General features: G+C 44.0%; 1 protein-coding gene across 1 annotated transcript; it reads left to right on the top strand.

Moving 5' to 3' along the window:
- The first annotated feature begins 5,241 nt into the window (after positions 1-5,241).
- On the top strand, positions 5,242-21,667 carry LOC139229741 (ADP-ribosyl cyclase/cyclic ADP-ribose hydrolase 2-like). The gene is made up of 6 exons (XM_070861291.1): positions 5,242-5,408; positions 13,167-13,296; positions 13,969-14,104; positions 15,007-15,089; positions 18,593-18,669; positions 21,571-21,667. Exons 1-6 carry the CDS (start codon positions 5,242-5,244, stop codon positions 21,665-21,667), a joined length of 690 nt encoding a protein of 229 aa, XP_070717392.1.
- Positions 21,668-27,186: the final 5,519 nt, after the last annotated feature.

Raw genomic sequence — 27,186 nt, 5'->3', positions numbered from 1 at the left:
CTCAGGGAAGAGAGAACAGGCCCCCAAGTCCCTTAACTCAGAGTCTGCCGAGGGATCTAATCGAGTAGCTCCATGCTGGCGTTGTGGAGGGAATCACAGGGCTCATCAATGCCGCTTTAAAGACGATGTATGCAAAGACTGCAGCACAAAGGGCCACCTCCAGCGAATGTGTAAGAGAAATATGATTCACTGTGTCGATGAAGAGTCTGCAGATGGCCATGAATCCAGCACAGATAAGAAACGATAGTTAGAGAGGCAGCTCAGCCCCACGAGGAGGTATATAGCATGTTCACCTGCACCACCTAGTGTTCCCTGTTGAGGATGGAAGTCGAGATAGATGGTGTTTCAGTCTTCATGGAAGTGGACACAGGGGGGCGAGCCAGTCAGTAATGAGTCAAGAAGCCTTTGAGAGGCTAGGGGACAATCAAACTGAACGACCCAAGTTGGTCCCGGTTCAGGCAAAGCTGCACACCTACTCCAATGAACTTATCCCAGTCGTTGGTAGTGAGAATGTAAAGGTACTCCATGATGGCACGGTGCACAAGTTACCTCTGTGGATTGTTGCAGGTGATGGACCAACGCTACTCGGAAGAAGGTGGATGGAGAAGTTCCATTGGAAGTGGGAAGACTTCACCCCTCCAGCGATCGACACCCTCTGCGCTCAGAGGCAAAGCAAGCCCTCACCTGAGGTTGGATCCGGCACCAGAGAGCAGACCAGCACAGCACTCGAGGCACAGACCGCTCAGCTCGACTGCGTGGAGATGATCCAGCTGAGACGATCTGAATGCACCTTCCAGGCTCCAGTGGCAAGACTCCGGAGAAAGAAAATCGGATCCAGAGGCGACTTCCCAGTTTTGGAGGCAGAACCCGGAGAGAAGAGGATCACCGCAGTCGACATCGTGGATGGAGGAAAGATGGCGCCCGAACCACGAGGTAATGTGCTGAAGAAAAAGATGGCAGCGGCCAGACCACGAGGTGCAGCGCTGATGGAGCAACACGTGGCACCAAACGGAGAAGAGGATTGGGGTAAAGAAAGCAAGGCTCTCTAAATGAGGCCTGCATCCCACCACACTTAAAGGGACAGTTCCACACAATGTAATAGCAACTGTGAGTTAGAGATAAAATGTGTAACTGATGATCAGAGTTGTGTACATGCAATAAGCAAGGAAAAGTTGCGCGATTGCAATCATGTAAAATGTGTAAGTGATGATCAGAGATGTGTACATGCAACAAGCAAGGAAAAGTCATGGGATCGCAATCAAGTAAAATATGTAAGTAATGATCAGAGTTGTGTACATGCAATAAGCAAGGAAAAGTCACGGGATCGCAATTATGTAAAATTTGTAAGTGATGATCAGAATTGTGTACATGCAACAAGCAAGGAAAAGTTGCGCTATCGCGATCGGAGCTCCAGGGTATTCACAATAAGTAATGAAACGTTGTGCGATGTAGGATTTCAACTGCACACAGCCAATGCAGCAGGCAAACACCCATTGGGAGCACACAGGTCCAGGGAGCTACCCAATGCTGTAACCTGTGTCTGTGGGACCAGAGTTATGCACCATGGTGTGTGGCCACAAGCAGCCAATACACAGGAGCTGCAGAGCAAGCGATCTTTGGAGGGCAACGGCACGGGTATCAATACCCTGCTTCTGATCAGCTCCGACTCTCAGGCACCCGATGGCACCAACCACCACGAGCCTGAGAGAATAAACTGTGCTAAGGCGCCGCCCCCAGACCCCATCAACGCCATAAAGGGTCACCCGCAACAGTGCTACCAAAGGGGACCGGGACCAGCCAGGATCCCAAACCAAACAACGCCCAGGCCAACGAGTCAGCAGTTCCCTGTGCACTGCTAGACGACAGCTCCTCAGGGAGCAGCAGTGACCCAGGGTGCAAAGAAAGGACAGGGAGGTCACAGACATCTGTGAACCTGCCCGACGCTAGGAACCACAGCAACAGCCCCGAGAGCAGGCAACTTGAACCAACTGAGTTCCCACTGCCAGCCCTGGGCACCGTGCCGCCACAGACTGCAGGGACACCATCCAGCAGTTCTGGAACTAGTTTGTCCTTGCGCACCAGTCACCAACCCCCAGTACACATCGATAATGTATCTCACCTGTCGAACGTACTTTTCTCACAACTGAACCACAAATGTAATGCAAACTTGTTTTTCTGGACTTGAATGTATATGAATTTAATAAGCCCCCGGCATAATCGATATGTGGGGGGGGGAGAATGGAGTGGTCAGGGACACACACAAACAGCAACCACCAGCACTCTACTTCACCAACCACTTACCCAAGATTGAAACGGCCTGCCAAGGGTCAAACAGATAGAGCTAAGCCCAGAGCACAGTCAATGCAGAGGCGATTTGCACTAAAGGCTTGGGGGAGAGTGATGTCATGTATCCTACATGGCTACTGTTTGTACTATCACAAGATGTGCCACCAGAGGGCACAGCAGTGGGAGACTTGTAGGTTTCCTGTACAAGTGTGCCTGGCCTAGTATAAAAGGCAGGCCACCAGGTGTGATTCTCAGTCTGGGGTTATCAATAAAGGACTAAGGTCACTACAGTTCAAGTACATTGCCTCGTGGAGTCATTATCAGAGCATTCAAGGACATAACATATCCCCTCCTCCCACGACAAGTGGGAGAGGGTCAAAGTGGGTGGTTATAAAGTGAAATATGTGCAAAGCAATTCCAAACTCCACAGCGGGACACTTGGACGTCCCGATACCTGCCATGTGCGCGGCGAGACTTTTAATTAACATTTAAATCAGGCTCCTACAGTGCAATGGGAGCCTGATTTAAATTTTACTGTTGCTGCATGGGTTTCCATGGGGTTTGAAAACTTGGTAGCAGTCGACTCTACAAGGTAAGTGCCTCTTTCAGCACTCCTTGTGGGTCAAGCATAGCAGGAGTGCTCCCAGCCTCGATTGCTGATCACTCCCCAGCCCTCCGGATTCCCAACGGTTCCCAGCTGCGGCCTCCTGCCAGCCAAGTTGTCGATATGGCTAGCTGAGGTCTTGACATTAAGATTGACAGGACCTCCACATCTCCGGCCTTACTGGGTTCTTCAGCTGTTTTGGCCTTACCAGCACCTTCCCCACCTACCCATAAATATGTGGCCACGGTTTCTGCTGTTGGATTAGAGCAATGAGAAGGGGAGAGAAGAAGCAGAATTGACATGCAAAGTGCTGAAGTGGAAAACAGCAGAGACTTAAATGGTTGAATTTATATTAACGTGACATGGGAGAAATTAAAGGCATTGATGAGATACAGAGAAGATGCGAAAATGATTGGGTAATTCCATCATCAATCACACCTGGAGACCTGCTTTGCTGTTTACTGTAAAATTCACTATTTAGCAGTGAATCCGGCAGGTCGGAAGCGCCGACCCACCTCCAATCTCATTGGCTGAAACTGGTGTCAATGGACACTCCGAAGAAAAATAGTAGATTAACACCAAGGGTGCAGACCTCTCACTCTACACTCAGGTTGCAGACCACCTCACCAACACAAAGGGTCCCTTGATGCTTAGGGTGGTAATTCTCCATTGGAGCACTGTTGGTGGGCAGTCTGTCATCATCATCATAGGCAGTCCCTTGAAATCAAGGGAGACTTACTTCCACTCTAAAAGTCAGTTCTTAGGTGACTGTACAGTCCAATATGGGAATTACAGTCTCTGTCACAGGTGGGACAGACAGTGGTTGAAGGAAGGAGTGGGTGGGGAGTCTGGTTTGCCGCACGCTCCTTCCACTGCCTGTGTTTGATTTCTGCATGCTCTCAGCGACGAGAGTCGAGGTGCTCAACGCCCTCCCGGATGCTCTTCCTCCACTTAGGGCCGTCTTGGGCCAGGAATTCCCAGGTGTCGCTGGGGATGCTGCACCTTATCAAGGAGGCTTTGAGGGCGTCCTCAAAACGCTTCCTTTGCCCACCTGGGGCTTGCTTGCCATGAAGGAGTTCCAAGTAGAGCACTTGCTTTGGGAATCTCGTGTCAGGCAAGCGGACAATGTGGCCCGCCCAACGGAACTGGTTGAGTGTGGTCAGTGCTTCGATGCTGGGGATGTTGGCCTGAGCGAGAACATTGACTTTGGTGTGTCTATCCTCCCAGAGGATTTCCAGGATCCTACAGAGGCAGCGCTGGTGGTACTTCTCCAGCGCTTTGAGGTGTCTACTGCATATGGTCCACGTCTCTGAGCCATATAGGAGAGCGGGTATCACTACTGCTCAGGGCAGTCTGTAACCTGATGTCAACTCCTTTTTCCTTCTCCCACGCTACTGGAGCCTGCTGCACTTTACCGGGTTTTCCTGTTTCCATTCCTTACCCCTCCCCCAACTCAGCCGTTACTTATTTTCTGTGTCTTATCCGTATCTTTAATTTCTCATTATACCTCTTGCTATCTCTTGTCATTTAACTGTCTCATGCATTTCAGTTAAGGACTTTACAGGTCAAAATGCATCCATGTGTGTGAGTGCTTTCTGCCCCCTTCCTGTTGTTTGTTCCTTTTTAAATGCTGTTCTTCTGTGATTTAATCCAGTCCTAACAAAGGAGGAAAAATTCAATTTGTGTCTGTTTTCAGTGCGAAATGGGTGGCATGATTTGAATGCAGACCTGAAGACATTGGCGCCAGAACCCAGCCAAATTCTGCGGCGGGCCTTATTTGAATTAAACCAGCAAGCTGCAGATGCCAATCGGACATCCCAGTGGACCTCGCCGGGCAGCACCTTCGGAGTTTCTTCCAGCTCTGAAGCCAAACCGGCTCTGTGGTCAATCCCAGGATGAGGCGGGACGTGAGCCCAGGCCAATAACAGCTTGCTGTATTTTTGCCGAGCCATGAGGAGAATTCCTGGTTCCACAGAAATTAAGTGATTAGTTTTAAAAGGCTGCCTCCAGTGGTCTGTCCAAGGACCCAGAATAACTGGGTGTCAAAAATTCTGCCTATGTGATGATGAATGCACTTATGTCCAATTGTGCCCCCAATGTTCAATAACCTGCTCGTTCCACAAATTCTGACTGACCGGCTGATGGGTTCCAGCATTTTCTGTTTGGATTTGATATTAATAATCTGTTGTTTTAATAGTTTTTCAGTAGTTAATTATTAAATGTATCTTGCCACATCAAGTTTGTTTTCCATCATACAATTCTGATATGCTCAAGGACTAGTGAAAGAGTGCAGACGTGTATCTTTTAGTGCAAGAGCTTTGTTGAAATTGAGAGACTGGTAAGTTTTCAAAATGCCTAAATGGAGCATGGTTGTGTTTGGAATCCTACTGATGGGTTGCTCAGCTCCAGTCGATACAGCGATGAAGTCATGGCACGGAATTGGTACTGTTCACAACTTGGAAGAGATCATAATTGGCAGATGCTACAACTACATCAGAGTAATGAATCCTACAGTAGGGTAAGCCAACGGATTCTTCATAATATTTTAATGGAAATACAGATTGGCATGGCCCTTAGGACCATTAGCCACTTAACCTCTTTGTCAGTCGGCAGCTTTTAACTGTCATGGGCAAAATGCATGATGACAGAGTTGACTGCCAAGCAGAGTGGTTGATGGCTCCTGTGCTGTGAGTGGTTTGGACAAAGGGGCACAGCTAGAAGAATATTGCCAACCGTGAAGTTATTGATAAATATAAGGAAAAGCTGAGGCCCCAGTAGAGATCGCTGAGGGACACCACTTGTCAAATCCTGCCAATTGAGGTACGTACCCATTATCCCTACTCTGCCTCCATGTCAAAAAGTTGCCTCCATTCCATGCGTTTTCATTTTTGCCAAAACCTTAGCGAATGCCTTCTGGAAGTCCATATAAATAACATCCATAGACACTCCCTTATCTACTGCGTTAGTGACCTCCTCAAGAAATTCAATTAGGTTAGTTATACATGACTTGCCCTTTACAAATCTATGCTGGCTCTCTGATCAGTTCATATTTGTTCAAGTGCTCAATCACTCTGTCCCTAATAACAGACTCATTCGGGACAGAATGCCAGGAGCTACAGGCATGGAACCTGTCCACCTAAGGCTCGTGCATTGAAAGAAAGTCTTGCATTGAATTGTATTTGCAGCACAAATAACCTTAGTGTTCCAGCACACAGCTTTGTTATCTATTCACAGGGGGTGAGATAATAGTGAGACTGAAAATGACTGCAGAATCTTGCAGCTATCATTGGCTCTTAAAGTAGTTCTTCAGGTTGTTCTGGCATATATCATGCTGTAAAGGCATGCAGAGTAATCACAAGGGAACAAGCTACATTTTTCTCACGAGGAGTGTATAGAACAATGTGGTTTTATTTGAGATCTCAGAATGTCACAAAGCTCGGGACAACAACTTATGTTGCCTTGTCTAGTCATGTCCAAGCTGTGCCTAAGTTCTCTGAACTTGGATACATGGGTGCATCCCTACTGGAATAGAGCATGCAATCTGTATTTGCCAAACATAAACTCTACAGGTGTGGATTTCTCACAGCTTTGTTTGGAGACTCTGTAACATGGTCACGTGTTACTGTGCTTGTCTGACACCTGACTAACCAAACGAAAGGTTGGCAAGAAGAGATCAAAATGACGAAAACTTTGTTAAATTCATAATAAACGCAGACTTAGTTTGTCTTCAGGTATGACCCTCGTTAAATCACAGCTGCTGCCAAAAGCAACTTTTCTTCTCGTTGGGCCCTTTTGACAGCGATTCCATTTCTGTACTAGGTTTTGCAGCTTTTTAACTTTTAGAACAATTCTGTTCAAGCTTTAACTTGATTTTTACCTCTTCATTCAGCCACTATGGTCTTGATATTTTTCTCCTTTTTTAAAATCTTTTCTTGCCATGAATCTGAGAGAGATTCAAACCTAAAAAATAAGTGGGTTAACAGCACAGTTAAAGTAGCAGAGATCGGAATTTGATACACACTCATCTGGCATTCATATTATAAAGTTTTTGACCATTTGTGTTTGTAATATTTGAAATATCCTGTATTTCCCTATGTCTTAATGCTCCAGCACAGACACTTGCACAACAAAAGCGCAAACCAGAAATACAAGTGCACATTTTTCCAGCCAATAAAATTGATTCAGTCTGTCCATTAAAATTATTGAAGTGAGAACCATGGGGATGTGTGCCTGAATTCCAAATACATACTCTCAGCATTCAAAGTTCTCAGGCGTGCTAAAAACAAAAATTAACTCAATAAAGCAACGACAACAAGTTGTGTTTATATAGTGCCTTTAATGTAGTTAAACATTCCAAGATGCTTCACAGGTGTCATGTATCTCACATTACTGTATATCTGTATCTTACCATGCTATACATGACTGTAACTGGATATGACCTGCAACAATAAGCATACCTTACCATCAGGGATGCACTTGCAGGAGACACTCCATACCTGTCCCACTGTGGTATATAAAGGGGGGTCTCAGGCAAGTGCAGCAGTGGAGAGCTGGAATTAAAGGTGCAGATCCTGAGTGACCTTGAATTCAGCATGTGTCTCGTGTAAGTCAGTACAATAGAGTCAGGACTTAACAGTGGCGACGAGGATGGGATCACAGAATCCACAGAATGGCTACCAACAGCTCAGATGAGAAATACAATGCTAGAGACAATTGGGATGACTTTATAGAAAGGCTCCAGCAAAGATTTGTGACCAAAGACTGGCTGGGCGACGATAAGGCAGACAAGAGAAGAGCCCATCTCTTGACCAGCTGTGGCTCGAAAACATGCACTTTAATGAAAGACCTGCTGGCACCCGAGAAACCAGCAAGCAAGTAATTTGAGGAGTTCAGCACACTGGTGAGAGACCAACTGAAGCCAGCAAACAGCCTACATATGGCCAGACACAGGTTCTACAACTACAGACGCTGTGTGGGCCAAAGCATACCCGACTTCGTGGCGGAACTTTGGAGGCTGGCTAGTTCATGTGAGTTCCCCGATGAACTAAGGAGAGAAGTACTGAGAGACTTTTTTATTGAAGGAATAGGCCACGCAGGCATATTCCGAAAGCTTATAGAGACTAAGAACTTGGCTCTAGAGGCAGCAGCACTGATCGTACAGACATTCTTGGCAGGCGAAGAAGAAACAAGGCTGATCTATACTTCGGGTACGAGAACCAACGAGGCATCGGAACAAGGGGTTCACATTGTGAAACAAACCACTACCCCCACACACAGACAAAGGCAGGAGAGCAGACCTTCAACAGCAGACAGTGGCGCCAGAAGTCATCAAAATCAAGGGCCACATGAATGGCCGATCACACTTCATCAACCCACAATGCGAGCAATCAACAACAGATTGAGAGAAGCTCAAGAGAGATCAGCCAGACGCAGCTCATCCTTCGGAAACAATGGAAACGGTCTGTGTTGGAGATGTGGGGGAAGGCACTCAACCAGGGTGTGTCGATTTCAGCATGCCGTTTGCAGAAACTGCAACTACACAGGGCATCTGGCTCACACGTGCAGAAAAACAGCAGCTCGGATGGTATACGAATCGGAAGGGTCGGAAAGCGGACCAGAAGACAGTTGGAACAGTGCACGGGACTTTGGGGTACAGCGGGTTCTTACACCAAGACGCCTCCAATTATGATGAGGGTTCTACCCAACGGGATACCCGTCAACATGGAACTGGACACAGGGGCCAGTCAATCCTTCATGAGCGTTCAACAATTTGAACAGCTGTGGCCGCACAAAAGCAACAGACCAAAACTCACAAAGATCGACACCAAACTAAGGACCTATACGAAAGAAATCGGCCCAGTCCTTGGCAGCGCCATGCTCTCAGTCACACAAAAAGGGATGGTGCACCGACTTTCCCAGTGGATTGTCCCCGGGGATCTCCCAGCCCTGTTGGGGAGAAGCTGGCTAGCAGAACTTAATTGGAAATGGGATGAAGTTCACGCTATGTCGTCAGAGGAACGGACCTCCTGCTCAACAGTTCTAAACCGTTTTGAACATCTCTTTCAGCCAGGTGTGGGCACCTTCAAAGTGGCTAAAGTTAGAATCTACATCACACAGAATGCCAGACCGGTCCATCACAAGGCTAGAGCTGTGCCTTATGTGATGAGAGAAAAGATTGAAAACGAACTGGACCGGCTTCTGCGGTAAAGCATAATTTCTCCCGTAGAATTCAGCAATTGGGCAAGCCCCATCGTCCCCGTCATGAAGCCTGATGGATCCATGCGAACCTGTGGGGATTACAAGTCTACCATAAACAGAGTCTCCCTACAGGACCAATACTCGCTGCCCAGAGCGGAGGACCTATTTTCCATGTTGGCTGGAGGAAAACTTTTCTCGAAACTTGACCTCACATCTGCGTATATGACGCAAGGACTGACCGAAGAGTCTAAGCTACTCACCACCATCAACACACATCGAGGCCTTCTTGTGTACAATCGATGCCTATTCGGCATCAGATCAGCAGCTGCTATATTCCAGCGCAACATGGAAAGTCTGCTCAAGTCTATCCTGGGGATGGTTGTGTTTCAAGATGACATACTCATCACGGGCAGGGACACCGACTCTCATCTCCGCAATCTTGAGGAAGTACTAAGTCAATTGGATCAGGTAGGCCTAAGAGTTAAGAAATCCAAGTGACTGTTTCTCGCGCCTGAGGTTCAATTTTTGGGCAGAAGGATTGCCGCTGATGGAATCCACCCAACCGAATCCAAAACCGAAGCGATTCGCCTGTCACCCAGGCCCCGGAATGTCTCGGAATTGCGCGCCTTTCTCGGGCTACTAAATTACTTTGGGCACTTTATGCAGAACTTGAGCACGCTGCTGGAGCCTCTCCATGTGCTACTCAGAAAGTGGTGCGATTGGTTTTGGGGGGACGCCCAAGAACGCGCCTCCATAAGGCACACAACCTTCTATGTTCCAAGAGTGTTTTAGCCTTTTTTGACCCAGATAAAAAGTTAGTCCTTACGTGTGATGCGTCAGCGTATGGCGTTTTACAGCACGTCAATGATGCGGGTAAATTGCAGCCCATTGCTTATGCCTCCAGGTCACTTTCGCTGGCGGAGTGCGGGTACGGTATGGTTGAGAAGGAGGCACTCGCGTGCGTGTAGGGTGTCAAAAAGATGCACCAATACCTTTTCGGGGCCAAGTTTGCATTAGAAACCGACCACAAACCCCTCACGTCCCTACTATCCCAGTGCAAGGCAATCAACGCCAACGCCTCGGCGCACATTCAGTGGTGGGCACTTATGCTGGCGGCTTACGACGACACAATAAGGCACAGACCAGCCACAGACAACTGTGCCGACACGCTTAGCAGACTACCCCTGGTGACCACAGAAGGGTCCGATGAACAGGGCTGTGAGATGGTCATGGCAATCAATGCCTTTGAATCCACAGGTTCGCCCATGACGGTTCGCCAAATCAGAGCCTGGATGACCAGCGACCCCACGTTATCTCTGTTAAAAGATGCGTTTGACCTCCTCGGGGCAGAGGCTCGCGATGCCTGCCCCAAGGAGGTCAAATCCTTCCATAGGCGCATGGCATGAACTCTCACTACAGGCAGACTACCTGATGTGGGGCAGCCGAGTAGTTATGCCCTTACGAGGCAGGGAGGCGTTTGTCCGGGAGCTCCATCGCAAGCACCCGGGGATCGTCCTTATGAAGGCCTTAACCAGATCTCATGTCTGGTGGCCTGGCATTGACGCGGACTTGGAGCTCTGCGTCCATCGGTGCACCATTTGTGCCCAACTCAGTAATGCCCCCAGGGAGGCCCCCCTTATCCCCTGGCCTTGGCCCACCAAACCGTGGTCGTGGGTGCATGTAGACTATGCAGGCCCATTCATGTGCAAAATGTTCCTCGTAGTCATTGATGCATTTTCAAAATGGATCGAGTGCACCATTTTAAACTGGAGCACCACCCGAACGAATGTGGAGAGCTTTAGAACCATGTTTGCAACGCACAGAATTCCTGACATATTGGTCAGTGATAATGGTCCGTGCTTCACCAGCGCAAATTTCACGATTTTATAGTTGACCACGGTATAAATCACATTAAGACGGCACCTTTCAAGCCAGGTGGAGCGAGCAGTGCAGATCATTAAACAAGGCATGCTCAGAACCCAAGATCCCACGCTGCAGAGCCGCCTGTCACGACTTCTGCTGGCATCCAGATCTCGTCCGCATTTGTTGACTGGGGTTTCCCCCGCACAACTATTGATGAAACGAAAGACCAGGCTCTCGTTAATTTTCCCAGACCTGCATGAGATTGTTGAGGCAAAGCGTCAAAAGCTAACTGAGACCATGACCGAAATTCGAGGGGGAGGTGGAATGAGATAGGGGACAAAGTGTTTGTGCTAAACTATGGCAGGGGTCCCAAATGGCTTGCAGGGACAGTAACAGACAAAGAGGGAAGCAGGCTACTGGTTGTACAAATGGACAATGGCCAAACCTGCCGAAGTCATGTAGACCAAGTAAAATGTAGATTCACTGATAACACTGAAGAACCAGAGGCAGACTACAATGTGGAACTCACACCACACCTGGTGGACAGACAGGTGGAACAACCTGAGGAAAGGGCAGTCTCAACAGACAGCCCAGGCGAGATACCAGCAATCACACCGAACGAAACAGACAGCCCAGGCGAGATACCAGCAATCACACCGAATGAAAAACAGGCACCAAGGCAAACAACTGAACCACAACTAAGATGCTCCACGCTAGAGCGCAGACCACCTGAGAGACTGAATCGATAAAGGCAATAAGACCTTGGGGGAGGGTGATGTCATGTATCTCACATTACTGTATATAACTGTATCTTACCAGGCTATACATGACTTTAACTGGATATGACCTGTAACAATAAGCATACCTTGCCACCAGGGGTGCACTTGCAGGAGACACTCCATACCTGTCCCACTGTGGTATATAAAGGGAGGTCTCAGGCAAGTGCAGCACTGGAGAGCTGGAATTAAAGGTGTAGATCCTGAGTGACCCTGACTTCAGTATGTGTCTTGTGTAAGTCAGTACAGTAGATTCAGGACTTAACAACAGGAGCATCCAGCAATGCTTCAGTTTTTAAATTCTCACCCCTTGTTTTCAAATCCCTCCATAACCTCGCCCCTCTCTATCTCTAGCCTCCTCTAGCCCTACAACCCTCTGAGATCTCTGCGCTCCTCCAATTCTAGGTTCTTGCACATCCCCAAATTTCTTCCACCATTGACGGATATGCCTTCAGCTTCCTCGGACCTAAGCTCTGAAATTCCATCCCTATACCGCTCCGTCTCTCTACTTCTCCTCTTTTAAGACCATCCTTAAAACCTACCTCCTTGACCAAACTTTTGGTCACCTGTCTGAATATCTCCTTAAGTGGCTGGGTGTCAAATTTTGTTTGATAATCGCACTTGTGAAGCACATTGGGACATTTTACGATGTTAAAAGTGCTATATAAATGCAAGTAGTTGTTGTTCAAACATTATAACTTTTATTTGTCTGATCCCTATTTTATCTTAATATTAACTGGGCTTCCATTTTAGAATCCAAACACCTTGCGTTACTAACTTTGGTTGGACATTTCATCATTGGGCCTGTCACCTCCAACTGTCCTGCCCCACACTACAGCCCAAGGTCGCCCAACACGTCCATCCTCGTAGTACACCGCCTTTCCACACTAATTGGAAAATCAACAGACTCTTTGCTCCTGATTGGATCATTCCTTTTCCCTTCGTTATTATAACAAATAAACAAAAGCGTTCAAAGAAAATGAAAAAACACTTAAAAAAAAAATGGCGCTATAATTTTTCTCCCAGTTGCTCTCAGCAATTCGTCTTCAATTCCTTAAAACTCCACGACAATCCGGGAAGGTTGCCAACCCTATCTAGGTTATAAATTTTCTGCAATGCCTGATAAACCCAAGTTTTCATTTTATAAAATATGTATTTATACAGTTTAGGAACAAATGGATCTTGCTGAAAAAATGCTAAGGATGGGCTCATGGTTTGTGTTTTGATAACTTGGACCAAAATGAACATGCTGAGCTCTATTGTGTATGCATTATTGTTTGTAATTTGTTCTCCACTTTATTACTATTTACCTGACTAATGATAACATCTGTTACAATTGAACACAATGTAAGATTGCTGGTTTTCTTCCTGTTGTTGAGCAGGAATAGGATCAACTGTAGATATCAAATATACATTTGAGAATGGTCATTTTATTTTAGAGAAAAGAACTGCTCAGCAATCTGGGAAACATTTCGAAATGCCTTTGTTTATAAACACCCTTGCAATGTGAATCCAGTTGACTATGACGCTTTTATCAGGCTGGCACTGCATGATATCCCTCAGGATAAGGTAAGCTTCATTGATAACATGGAGTCACTTTTTTATCATATCATTCAAGCTGAATCGGGATTTGCTATTTTGTGTAATGTAAAAAGATGTGTAGTCCTGACTCCTTGCCCCTTGGTGCTGTAGTTCAGGCGTGGACTGCGTAAAAAATGTTTGCTTCTGTTATTTTCAAACATTAAGAGGACTATAATTTCGCATTTTGTGCCATTTTGTTTATGCCTCTAAAATTCTGACATGGTGAAATGTGTCCACTTTCATCGGAGGATTATATAGTTGTTCCGCAAGTAGTATGTGCCAGAGCGAATTGATTTATATTGCCTTTGGTCACTAACTGTCAGTGACATAGTTGACCTAGTGAGATGATCTCTTATTTTGCCCTTTCCAATAAAATCATAACAGCATTCGAGAAAAACATGCTTGGAATTTCATTAGAAATAGAGGATATCTCTACATTGTATTAACACATTTGTGCCAGAGGGAGTCTTTCAACCTGGTGGTAATGGATATGAATCATTCAAGTCCACGTTACTATAGTAGCTCTGGGCCCATAATGAACTGAGCACCATCTCTCCAAGCCATTCAATTTCTTGATAACTCCAAAAAGGCTCTCCTACTTTCCTTATTTATATGGAATAAATGATGCAACTGTTAACTTTTTAAAAAACTTAATTACAGGCATTATTCTGGGAAAATACCAAGCTTCTTGTGCATAGATATTCAGATAAAACCAGACGGATGATGCCTCTTGGTGAGACTCTGATTGGTTTCTTGGCAGATGACTTGGACTGGTGTGGACAAAATGAATCTCCAGGTGAGACACATGAACGTTGCATATGTTTAATGTTCTTAATAATAATACCAGGTAAAGATTACAGTGCATTACAAAGTCATGCCAGAAATAATTTGGGGCTAAATTGTATTGTGAATGTGCGTTCATCAGGAAATTGATAATGAACCATGCCTTACAGTATCTTTTTCTTTGTTCAGCCAGATCAGTCTGATGTGCATGGAAACCCATCACTACGTTTAAGAGTCTCCAAATGGAGTGCACACACTCTCTTCATTGGGACGCAATGCTCAAGGCACAATATATTCCAATTACCCATACTGAGTAATGGGCCATCACGATATCCTTTTGCAAGGCCATCCAGTGATCTGTGTCAATGTTGAATCTGCTTCATCACTCAGCACGTTGGTTTAAGGCCTCAACTGAAAGACAGTACCTCCAACAATGCAGCACACACTCAGTACTACACTCACGTGTCAGCCTACATTATGTGTTCAAGTCTCTGGAATGGGACTTGCAACCACAACTTTCTGCCTGCAAGAGTGCTACCACTGAGCCAAGGTTGTTACCTAGATGACTGGCCATTACCTAAATGACTGCCGAATACAATGGATCCAGCTAGTCTCTTTCTTGACCTCATTGCCTAAAGTCTCAAGGGTTCAAAAACATCAATTGAAAAGAGAGTGGCAAGCTACAAAGTATATGTAGGATTTTCCATACTGAAAGTGGGTTGTAGTCTTAGCGATAAAATATGCAATGAATACCAAAATCCCTCCCCCATTAAAGTAAGTGGACAAATAACTCTCACAAATATTGTAAAGTTGCCTCCTACCAAACCGGCATGCATTTATAGTCAATTTAGACTGACATCAATGTCACCATTAGAATATTCTAACTTTTATTGATGGTATTCTTATTGTTTGCAGGCATCAATTACCAATCCTGTCCCACAACAACTGAATGTGAAAATAACCCAGTGAATTCCTTTTGGAAAATAGCATCTGAGTCTGTAAGTTGTTTTTCGAAAAATGCCTTACTGAAGTTGCGCACAAATATTTTCTATGTCTCCTTCAAAAGGAAAGGCATGATAAATTTTCTGTTTCTTATACTCGCAACCATATAGGCATGCAAATCCATACCTTCTCAATGTTTCAATCATTTTTTTATTCAGTACTTCCATTATAGTTGCAAATTATAAAAATACTTCTATTCAGGAGTAAATCACAGCAAGTGATTGAGAACATGTATTTTATTAACTGTTATCATTGTTATATACGAATGCAAGTATTTGATTCTCATGTTTGTCCATCTTTGAATCTGGTTGTGTGTGTGTGTGATGCCCCATCTATTGTACTTAGACTGTCCAAATGTAAACTGAGAAGGCCTCACGCTGGATTTCAACGGTCTGTGCCAGTGGTGAAATTCTAAGATTTTCTGAGAAATCTTATGACCTTGTATCTTTTATGCCAATAATTTCAACAGGCATAATCTTACTCATTGGGCTGAAGTTTTACCTGTGAGTGGGTTCAGGTGCGGGGTTGGGCTCGTAGCAGGTCACCATCACGAACTTTCCATAAGTGCGCTCTCCACTCTGTGTTTAACTTAACTAGCTCACTTGACTGATTCATGCAGGTTTCCCAGCCAATTAACTGGAGCAGGTCTGATGATATCACAGATGACAACGCAGCCCACTTGATTGGCACCCCATCCAATACCTTAAACAGTCACTTCCTCCACCAGTGGCACACCGTGTCTGCGTGTGTACCATCTACAAGTTGCACTGCAGCAACTCACCAAGGCTTCTTCGAAGCACCTCCCCAACCCGCGAACTTTACCACCTAGGTGGACATGGGCAGCAGGTGCATGGGAACATGTCCACCTCCAAGTACCCAACCAAGTTGCGCTCCATCCTGACTTGGAAATATTTCGCTGTTCCTTCATTGTCGCTGGGTCAAAATCATGGAACTCAATCCCTAACAGTACTGTGGGAGTACCTTCACCACAAAGACTGCAGAGGTTCACGAAAGCAGCTCACTTTCTTTATTACGATTTACGAGGATGTTGCCAGGACTGGAGAATTTTAGCTTTGAGGAAAGGTTGGATAGGCTGAGGTTGTTTTCTTTGGAACAGAGGAGATTTAATTGAGGTGTATTAAATTATGAGGGGCCTAGATAGAGTGGATAGGAACAACCTATTCCCCTTAGAAGAGAGATCAATAACCAAGGGGCATAGATTTGAAGTAATTGGTAGAAGGAGCAGAGGAGAATTGAGAATTTTTTACACCCAGAGAATGGTGGGGGGTCTGGAACACATTGCGTGAAAGGGTGGTAGAGGCAGAAACCCTCATCACATTTAAGAAGTACTTCAATACGCACTTGAAGTGCCATAACCTACAAGGCTGCAGAGGTGGAAAGTGTGATTAGGCTGGGTAGCTCTTTTTCGGCTGGCATAGACACAGCCGAATGGTTTCCTTCTCCGCCTTAAATTTCTATGATTTTATGAATCTATGGTTCTCGAACAATTAGGGATGGGCAAAACAGTGACGCCCATATCCCATGAATGAGTAAACAAAAGGTGGTAATTGACAGTCTTGGCAATAGACCAGATGAGACTTAGAGCTTAGTTCTGGATCAAGATTGTGCAATGCTGAGTTTAGCAAAAGGGAGCAGCCAGGAAAGGACGTGGTATTGGGGTTTAGGTAGTGAAGTTTCAGGCGAGGGCTGAAAAAGATTGTTTGTGTTGATATTGCATTTAGCTAAGCACTACATTTTAAAAGTCAAATTAAATGTGTATTACATAATCACTTCCAAGCTATTGTTTTGTTTTAGTGATTCTGCTGGTTTTGAATTATAGTAATTTTATATTTAAAATTGTTACTTGCCTTTCTCATCTTTTACCAAAAATTAAGATTTGGTGTATCAGCAGATCTGTCAGTTATTTTTTTTAAGCATTTCATGAGGTAGGTCTTCTCAACTGGCAGGCAGTCCAAACTGACGTGATTGGTCCAGTGTCAAACGTCACTGGTTTTCAATAGTATTAAAGAACATAAGAAAAGTCATGGATGAGAAAAGGTAATTTGGTACATTGAAGATATCTCTTTGGTACCATGACTCTTTCGCTCTCTGTTATTTTAATGACCGCTAAATTATTTCCCCTCTACAATCTTGGATGGCAAATTATTCCAAAAAATTAACTAACTTGTTCTCATAGTGGTGAGGGAAAGTTGGAAACAAATGAATTGAAGTTATGTGACACTGAAATTAAAAAAGATACCAAAATTATTATTGAGTCAATCGGGATGAAATTTAACCTGGGTGGGAAGGGAAAACAAGCACTATCGCCTTGGTCACCTGTGAATACGCCCCTCATGATTTTAATTTCCACTGACTGCAATAGAACCGAATATTAGGCGCATCATACAGCAGGCATCAAAAGCGATTCTGCTTGCTCTGTGCCCCACCTGGATCAATTTCACCCCATTATGATTATAAATGGTGGATAAACATTGGCCCAGAATTTGCGGTGGGTAATGAGGGCAAACTATCTGCATTCGCCATCATTACTCCTCTGAAACTGACCGCAACTTCAGGATTTAGCACATGCGCATCTAATCTCGGAAATCCTGAAGTTGTGGTCAGTTATTCACTGCTCTGACACAGGCTGCACTGTGGATCTCCACTCCGTCCCACTCTTTCCCCCCCACCCTTCCGCCATAGCCGGCAATCAGTAGAACTGACAAAACTTAAGCTTTTCTGCACTAATATCGCTGTTATTAAATGTTAAGCCTTGTTGCAACAGGTGTAACTGGGGTTTTAACAGCGTATTGAATATTATATTTCAGTTGTGGCCCTAAAAAATAATGTTTATACTTATGGATTGTCAAATGTTTCCATTATGATAAAAATTACAATTTAAAAAAAGTTATTTTTTAAAAAGTTTTTTCATGATATTTGAGCTTTGTAACATGTTTTAAAAGTGCAGATAATTCAGTGCTTTTCATTTTCTGGTTTGCTATTATGTTAGAATTCTTTAATGTGATTGGCTGCTTAGACAGCTTGCTGACATCACTGCAGCTCTTCGCTGGGGATTCCTAATACATGGCGCTACAATCAATTGCACATCAAGAAAATAAACTTCTCACCACAGAGATTGTGAGATATCTGTGGGCAGCTTTCTTTGAGGTCAGCGGCGAGCGCCTTAACTTCACCACTGACCGCAAATTATGACCCAATCTTTTTGGTGTTTAGTTTAAAATATATTTGGGATTTCAAAAATGTTATCATGAAATGGTCTTGTCACTCATTATTGCGCAGTTTGTTGAATGACAAAGATGAAGGGATGTTAATTTATATGTTTGGAATGACACTTATCACTAGCCTCATTCCTAATTTAATATAATTATAAACGATAAAACATTGAATAATAGCTACCAATACAAGTTCTGAAAATTCTGAAAATGTCTTCATTTACTCTTCACTAAATACATTTCCTAAATTTGCCATTTCTTTTCAGTATGCAAAGGAGGCAGTGGGAATAGTGAGAGTGATGCTGAACGGCTCGATTTCTGATGGAGCTTTTCCAAAAAATAGGTAATTGAAAGGGTGTCACAAGTCTGTCAGAAATGTTCTGTGAAAATTGATCTTATTTTGAACTGCCCATTGAACAAGTTAAATGTATCAGCTTAGCACTTCTGTTCCTTTGGGGTGAGGTCAGGTATCCCAGTACCTGAGGGTCCCGAAATTAGGGCAGAACCTGTCTATTTGGGTTTTAATGCCTTCATTGGTACAGATAATTTCCAATGTAGTTGAGCATAAGGAGTTCCTAGAGGGGCTCATAGGCTCATCCAGAAATCCCATCAGATACGGCCAATTGTATGTATGTCTGCAAAGAGCAGGCATATATGCCAAACTGGGCTGTATGTGTGTCTTACTAAGCAGAATTCAAACAACAGTCAATCCAATGCTGTTTGAGTCTAGGGCCGACTGCCCAGGGAACAGGCAATTAGGTTTTCTAACTGCATTGTCAGATCAGCCTGTATTGTCCTCCCACAGGGTGGCAAAGTACTGTTCCGAAATCCATCCATGTCTGATGAGTGGGCTCCCACTCACAGCATCACTGCTGCTCCCAGCTTGGCAGGAAATATTGCACCATGCTCACCCCATCTACGAGTCCCCTTCTCTCCATCCCACCTTCGCCCCAGTCACCCCAACCCCCAGTCTACTACTAGGGTTGGAAGCATTCCTGGAGGTTTCATCAAGTGAAGTTCTGATCACGTGACCCGTACAAATGTATTGTATTTCACTTCTAAAGGTTGGGTCCCTGTAGTTGAGTATCTGTGCTTATGGTTTCACACCAGCAGATGTTGTATGAGAAGTTCCAAGTACCAGGCAGCCACCCATGAGCAGGCAAAGAGAGGAAACCAAGGGCTCGGAAGGGGGAAAATCAAAGGCGAGGAAGTGATTTACAAAGGGGAAACCAGAGATGGGAGGAACATAAATTCCACCAGTAACTAATGGTAACTCACTGAAATGGCACTGATAATTGAATAGTAATACTGGTAACACTGCGATATCCTTCATAACCAACAGTAATACAATAACTCACTGATAATCTATATGTATCTGGTATTAATGGGTGTAATGTCCTGATATCCTATCTTTAACTAGGAGTAATCCTATAACTTACTGATATTCACCCTGAAAATACAACTAGAATCACCCTGCAATGCACAAGGTATGTTTAGGCTACCCAGTCAATTCTGCTTTTAAAAGGCTGAGGGCTAGAATTTCCAAACAATCCACCAGCGCCCGATTGCCACCCAAAATATCGCTAAGATTTGCAAAATTATCGCCGGCGAAAAACTCCCCCCAAAAAAGAAAAAAATCCGCCCAGCGAAAAAAATGTGATTTGCACCTCGATTCTCGCCGAAAAAATGGAACCTTGGGCCGATTGGGCGGTTCTTTAAAAAAAAATGGACGATAATGAATAAATTTACTAAAAATTTGCACCGAGGCTACGGTTGGGGAGGAGAAAAATACAAAAAATATTTTTTCAAAAAACCAAATAAAAAATCATAAAAACATTCTCAGGACCCTTTTCACTTGAATCACGACAAGAGAATTTAAAAATAATTCGTAAAAAAACCAATTACTTACCTTTTTCTTGCAGGGTTACTCACCTACCGCCCAGCTCCACTGATTCTCGTGGGAGGTTATTTTTATACTTATTTACGGGTCACCGCTGAGCCAAAAATCACGCCGTGGCAATCTATGAACGGTGCACACCCACAGTCCGCTCCCCAGTGCTGCCTCTCAAACTACTGGCAGAACTCAGCTGGGGAATTTTTTGCCGACCCGGTTCTCATCCAAAAACAACCAATACCGCTGAGAAACTGGGCGGTGAAGCACTGGAAATTCTAGCACTACATCTCGCTCCCTATTTTCTTGAACTCTGGTTTGGATTCAGGTTCTGTGCGAAGGTGACAAATCTGAACTGGGAATCTCAGTCAAAGCCGATTTGTACTTGAATTTCACACGTCACAACTGGGTGGCACTGACCTGAACCAAAGCAAGGGACTACACAAAGGGCAGCATGCTCGGTGCTTGAGGCTCTTCTCACAGGGGACAGTCTCCTAAACTCAGCTTAGCACCAACATTTCTGAACCACTGTCTGCTCGGACTCAATAAGGAGAATATTAATAGAATGAAATTACAGCACAGGCCATTTGGCCCCTTGTGCTGGTGCTGGCACGCTCTCCTGTAACCCTGTTGCCCCCAGTTCCTTTTATATTCCACCTTTTCAAATATTGACCCATTCACTTTTGATGAAGGAGCTCATGGTCTATTAGACAACAGTTCAAGAACCTTCCTCGTCCCTTTCCCCTTGGTTCTTCCAGTAAGAATCTCTGGTCTCAATCCCCTCGTTCCCTATTCACCCACCAGTGGAAACAATCTTTCACTATTTCACCTCATTTCTGCCAGATATGCTGGATGGTCACCCACTTGGAGTGTGAAGAGGTTGGTGGTACAGTCTTTGCATCTGGCCTTCCTCAGATCAAAAGGTATACAAACCTGGAGAAAGTTTCTAAATTGCTGCAAAATGTTGCCTACACTTTAGCAGCACCTGTTAGCCCTTGTATTCCTTCAGTAGCATTCATACAGTGGTTGCAACCAGTAAAATGTGACTTCCTTTGATAAGACAGGTATTTCATTTGGAAGTTGAGCAAACTTGAAGCAACACCTGCCCCTCCCCCCCGCCCCCCGCATCCCGCCCTCCCACCCCACCACCACCCCTCCTCCCGATCTATATACAATGTTTTGAGTCCCAGTGTTGAATGTGGAGTTACACATGACAAGCTTGCTGGACTGGGTGTTAGTCTCGTCAGTGTGGTGCTGATGCAGATAACACCAGCGCCAGGTTAAACAAAATAGGTCAAAATATACAAGCTATACTGAAAAGTATATATATTTTTAATGTTTTTCTCTCTTCAGGTTTTTTGCTAAACATGAGCTTCCGAATTTGAGAAAAAGCAATATCTCTGAAATACAGATTTGGGTCATGGACAATATTGATGGACCTGATAGGTAAAGATGTGCTGTCTCTAATACTTGTCAACAGAAATATATAATTTTAACCAAACACAACAACATGGTATTATTTAGTTATCCCCAGTCTAAGCAATTTGAATTTAATAGTTAAGTTAGGAATCGCTTTGGTATATTTTCCAATTGGATTGTATCAAATTCTTGCTTGCCCTATTTTAATACAGGCAGTTAAATATCGCAGCATATAATGTATTTAGAAATGGATAGGGAAGGAAGTTGAGGTGGTAGGGCAGCTGATTTTATCAGAAATATCATAAAGGCAAAAGTAAGAAAGGACATAACTCACAGTGCTCGAAATCCAAACCAAATGATTGAGGCAAAGGATAGGAAGTGATCGGTCACACTATTATGGGTATACTACAGATCACAAAATAGTGGAAAGAAAATGGAGGGAGAAGTATGTAGGCAAATATATGAAATATATGCATATAACAGAATCATAATCATGGGAGATTTCAACTACCCAAAAATAAACTGATCGTTAGAGGGAGTGAAAGGGGAGAAACAGATGGAGTTTTTACTGTGTGTACAAGACTCCTTTCTGACCCACAATATAATAGGCCCAACAAAAGTGAAGTACTGCTAGACTTAGTAATGGGAAATGAATTAGAGCAGATAATAGCAGTAAGATTTAGAGAACATCTAGGGAGCAGTGATCACAATGTAAGTCTAAAGATAATGATTGAGAGAGATAAAGATAGTACAAAGACTAAATTAATAGATTGAAGAAAAGAGAACTTTGAGGGAATGTGGATGGAGCTAAGGGAAGTAAACTGGAGAAAAAAATTGACAAAGAAAGAAATTATATTTATATAGCACCGTTCATAATCTCAGGACTCCCCAAAGCACTTTTCAGCCAATGAAGTACTCCTGAAGTGCACTCACTGTAGTAAACACAGCAGCCAATGTGTACACAGCAAGGTGCCACAAACTGCATTGAAATAAATGAGCAGATAATATGTTTAGTGATGGTTTGAGGAATAAATATTGGCCAGAATACCAGGGTGAACTCCCCTGCTTTTCTTTGAATAGTGCCATGCGATCTTTCATATCCACCGAGGAGGGCAGACTTGGTTGAACACCTCATCCAAAAGAGTATACCTCTGGCAGTATTGATTTGGAGTATCAGTCTAGATTTTGTGCTCAAGAGAACAGCAGTGACCAGTATTTAATGGGGAGATAATAGCATTAAGGAGAAATATATTCCACTAAAGAATAAGAACAAAGTAACCAAGAATGAGATGCCATGAACAAATAAAGTGGTGAGAATAAAATTGAATCTAAAACAAAAGCCAGATGCAATGTACATAAAGAACAAAGGAGAGGATGTCACAAGGGAATATGATGAGCTTAGAAAAGAGTTTAACAAGACAAGAAGTAAGGAGACAAAATATGAATTTAAAATATCAAATAATATAAAAAGAAATAGTAAAGTTTCTATAGGCATGTTAAGATAGGGATAGGGTCACTAACAGATAAACAAGATAAACTCACAGGAGATGATACTGAAATAGTAGGAATAATGAATGGATGCATTGCTTCAGTTTTCACTGGAGAGGCTACCAAAGAGGAAATAACAACAGTAGAAGAAGTCAAGAGAGACATCACAACAGTTAAGATAGAAAGAAAGGAGACACTAGACAAACTAACCAAACTTAAGGAGGACAAATCCCCGGGTCCAAATGGATTGCACCTGCGGATAATCAAAAACTAAATTGGAGAGAGATGGCAAAGGCACAAGTAACCATTTATAAAAATTTAAGCAGATAACAAAATGGGATGGGATCTTGAGAAGATGAATATAATAAAAAAATGTCAATGTGAATTTCGAAAAGGAAGGTCATGTTTAACCAACATTATTTTATACTTTGAAGAAATAACAGAAAGTGTAGACAAAGTCAATGCAGTGGATGTGGTACATATGGACTTTCAGCAGGCCTTCGATAAGGTGCCACGTGAAACTCATGACAAAGATCAGAGTGTGTCTAATCAGTGGGCATGTAGCACAATGGAATGAAAGATGGCTACAAAACAAAAAACCGAGGAGAGGAGATAAGGGAAGTTTCTCAGTCTGGCAGAAAGTGGGAAGTGGTATCCCGCAGGGATCCATACTGAGACCACTTTTGTTTACGGTACACACAAATGATTTGAACTCAAAAGTAGGAGGTAGTGCATCAAAATTAAAATTGATACCAAATTGGGGGATATTGCTAATAATCTGGAGGACTGCACCAAAATACAGAAAAGCATAAGAATTGCTAGACAAAAATAGATTATGGTTCATCTAGTTTGCCTTCTACCATCCTGGTAGTTTCAGGATGGTAAAACAGGCTTCCAAGCATGGGAGGATAAATGGCAAAAGTAAATTCAATATAACAAGTGTGAGATGGTTCATTTTTGTAGGAGGAATAAGGAGGCCACTTATTCATTGGAAGGTAAGAAACATAAATGAGTTCGGGGAGAAAAGAAATCTGTGAAGACAGATACTTAGAATACTAAAAGTAGGAAATCAAGTTGAAAAGAATAATTATCATAAAGCATTCAAACAAAATAAGAACATAAGAACATAAAAAATAGGAGCAGGAGAAGGCCATATGGCCTCTCGAGCCTGCTCCGCCACTTAATACGATCATGGCTGATCCGATCATGGACTCAGGTCCACTTCCTTGCCCGCTCTCCATAACCCCTTATTCCCTTTTTATTTAAGAAACTGTCTATTTCTGCCTTAAATTTTTTTCAATGTCCCAGCTTCCACAGCTTTCTGAGGCAGCGAATTCCATAGATTTATAACCCTCTTGGAGAAGAAATTTCTCCTCATTTCATTTTTAAATGGGCGGCCCCTTATTCTAAGATCATGTCCTCTAGTTCTAGTCTCCCCTATAAGTGGAAACATCCTCTCTGCATCCACCTTGTCAAGCCCCCTCATAATCTTATACGTTTCGATAAGATCACCTCTCATTCTTCTGAATTCTAATGAGTAGAGGCCCAACCTACTCAACCTTTCCTCATAAGTCAACCCCCTCATCTCTGCAATCAACCTTGTGAACCTTCTCTGAACTGCCTCCAAAGCAAGTATATCCTTTCGTAAATATGGAAACCAAAACTGCACGCAGTATTCCAGGTGTGGCCTCACCAATACCCTGTACAGCTGCAGCAAGACTTTCCTGCTTTTATACTCCATTCCCTTTGCAATAAAAGCCAAGATTCCATTGGCCTTCCTGATCACTTGCTGTACCTGCATACTAACCTTTTGTGTTTCATGCACAAGTACCCCCAGGTCCCGCTGTACTGCAGCACTTTACAATCTTTCTCCATTTAAATAATAATTTGCTCTTGGATTTTTTTCTGCTAAACTGCATGACCTCACACTTTCCAACATTATACTCAATCTGCAAAATTTTTGCCCACTCACTTAGCCTTTCTATGTTCTTTTGCAGATTTAATGTGTCCTCCTCACGCATTGCTTTTCCTCCCATCTTTGTATCGTCGGCAAACTTGGCTACGTTACACTCAATCCCTTCCTTCAAGTCGTTAATATAGATTATAAATAATTGGGGTCCCAGCATGGATTCCTGCAGCACCTCACTAGTTACTGATTGCCAACCCGAGAATGAACCATTTATCCATACTCTCTGTTTTCTGTTAGTTAGCCAATCCTCTATCCATGCTAATATATTACCCCCAACCCCATGAACTTTTATCTTGTGCAGTAACCTTTTATGTGGTGCCTTGTCAAATGCCTTCTGGAAGTCCAAATACACCACATCCACTGGTTCCCCTTTATCTACCCTATTCAGTGCATCCTCAAAGAATTCCAGCAAATTTGTCAAACATGACTTGCCCTTCATAAATCCATGCTTGCTCTGCCTGACCGAATTTTGCTTTTCCAAATGTTCTGCTACTGGAGTTCATTTCTGGAAAGAAAGAAAAATTTGATCTATTTAGCAACTTTCACAACCACCGGACATCTCAAAGCGCTTTACAGCCAATTAAATACTTTTGGAGTGTAGTTACTGTTGGAATGGAGGAATGGAGGAATAGAAATCAAAAGCAGGGAGGTAATGGTAAATTTATACAGAACCATGGTTAGACCATGAGTACTCAGTGCAGTTCTGGGGGGTTAAATTGGATAAGGCCCAAAAATGGGCACAGGGATTACAATGCATGACCTGTCCATGCCCGTTGAAAGTAGTGCAGGCAGCATGCAAATTCATGTTGCCTGCTCATTAACAGGATTGCAGCACTAAGATCAGTGTTAAATGTGTTGCTGCTTGGCTCAGCGCTCAACAGTGGGCCCAATAACATGTGGATTCTTCCCTCTATTTAAAGGTTGCTTGCAGAGTGAAAGGCTGTCTGCACTTCTTAAAGGGGAGGTGCTTTGTGAGAGAAGAATCTCATTCGGACTGCAACTGGAACTTAGCAATGTCTCAACAAAGCAGAGAAAAGGCACCTTGATTCTCTGATGCAGCACTGGAGGCCTTGGTGCAGGGGTGTGCAGGTCCTCTACCCACAGGGGGTCAGGAAGCCTTCCATACACACTGTTCGAAGGCAGTGGGAAGAGATCACAGAAGCTATCAGTGCCACCTGTCTTTACCCCAGGACATGGATCTAGTGCCGAAAGATGTTTAATGACCTCACACAAGTGGTCAAGGTCATTGATGCATCTTCAAATGCTCTATCCCACCAACTGCACCATTAGCCTCACACACTTCTCAATGTACCACACCCTCATCGCTCACCTTCTATCAACCATGACTCATACTTCACAATTACAGCTTCACCTCCCCTTCACTTACCACTGTTGCAAGCCTCACACCCACATCACACACCTTGCACACAATGCTAGCTGTTCAGCCATGACTCATACTCATAGGCAGTTCCTTTGAAATCGAAGAAGACTTGCTTCCACCCTCAAAGTGGGTTCTCAGGTGACTGTACAGTCCAATAAGGGAATTACAGTCTCGGTCACAGGTGGGACAATCGTTGAAGGAAAGGGTGGGTGGGGAGTCTGGTTTGCCGCACGCTCCCTCCGCTGCCTACGCTTGTTTTCCGCATGCTCTCGGCGACGAGACTTGAGGTGCTCAGCGCCCTCCCAGATGCTCTTCCTCCATTTAGGGCGGTCTTTGGTCAGGGATTCCCAGGTGTCGATGGGGATGTTGCACTTTATCAAGGAGACTTTGAGGGTAGCCTTGAAACATTTTCTCTTCCCACCTGGGTGTTATGTCTTTGGATGCTCTGATAATGACTCCACGAGGCAATGTGTTGCACTTGAACAGTAGTGACAGTCCTTTATTGATAACTCCAGAATGAGGATCGCACCTGGTGGCCTGCCTTTTATACTAGGCCAGGCACACCTGTACAGGTAACCTGCAAGTCTCCCACTGCGGTGCCCTCTGGTGGCACACCTTGTAATAGTACAAGCAGTAACCATGTAGGATACATGACATCACACTCCCCCAAGCCTTTATTGCAAATCGCCTCTGCATTGACTGTGCTCTGGGC

Source organism: Pristiophorus japonicus, chromosome 2 (assembly GCF_044704955.1).
Source record: "Pristiophorus japonicus isolate sPriJap1 chromosome 2, sPriJap1.hap1, whole genome shotgun sequence".
Classification (NCBI taxonomy): Eukaryota; Metazoa; Chordata; class Chondrichthyes; family Pristiophoridae; genus Pristiophorus; species Pristiophorus japonicus.
Note: the sequence above shows the minus strand (reverse complement) of the source record. Positions and strands in the feature narration are given on the sequence as shown.

Coding starts and splice junctions, on each gene's coding strand:
- LOC139229741 (XM_070861291.1), top strand. CDS start 5,242: ATGCCTAAATGGAGCATGGTTGTGTTTGGAATCCTACTGATGGGTTGC. Junction 14,105..15,006: donor TGGACAAAATGAATCTCCAG/GTGAGACACATG, acceptor TATTGTTTGCAG/GCATCAATTACCAATCCTGT. Junction 18,670..21,570: donor GGAGCTTTTCCAAAAAATAG/GTAATTGAAAGG, acceptor TTCTCTCTTCAG/GTTTTTTGCTAAACATGAGC.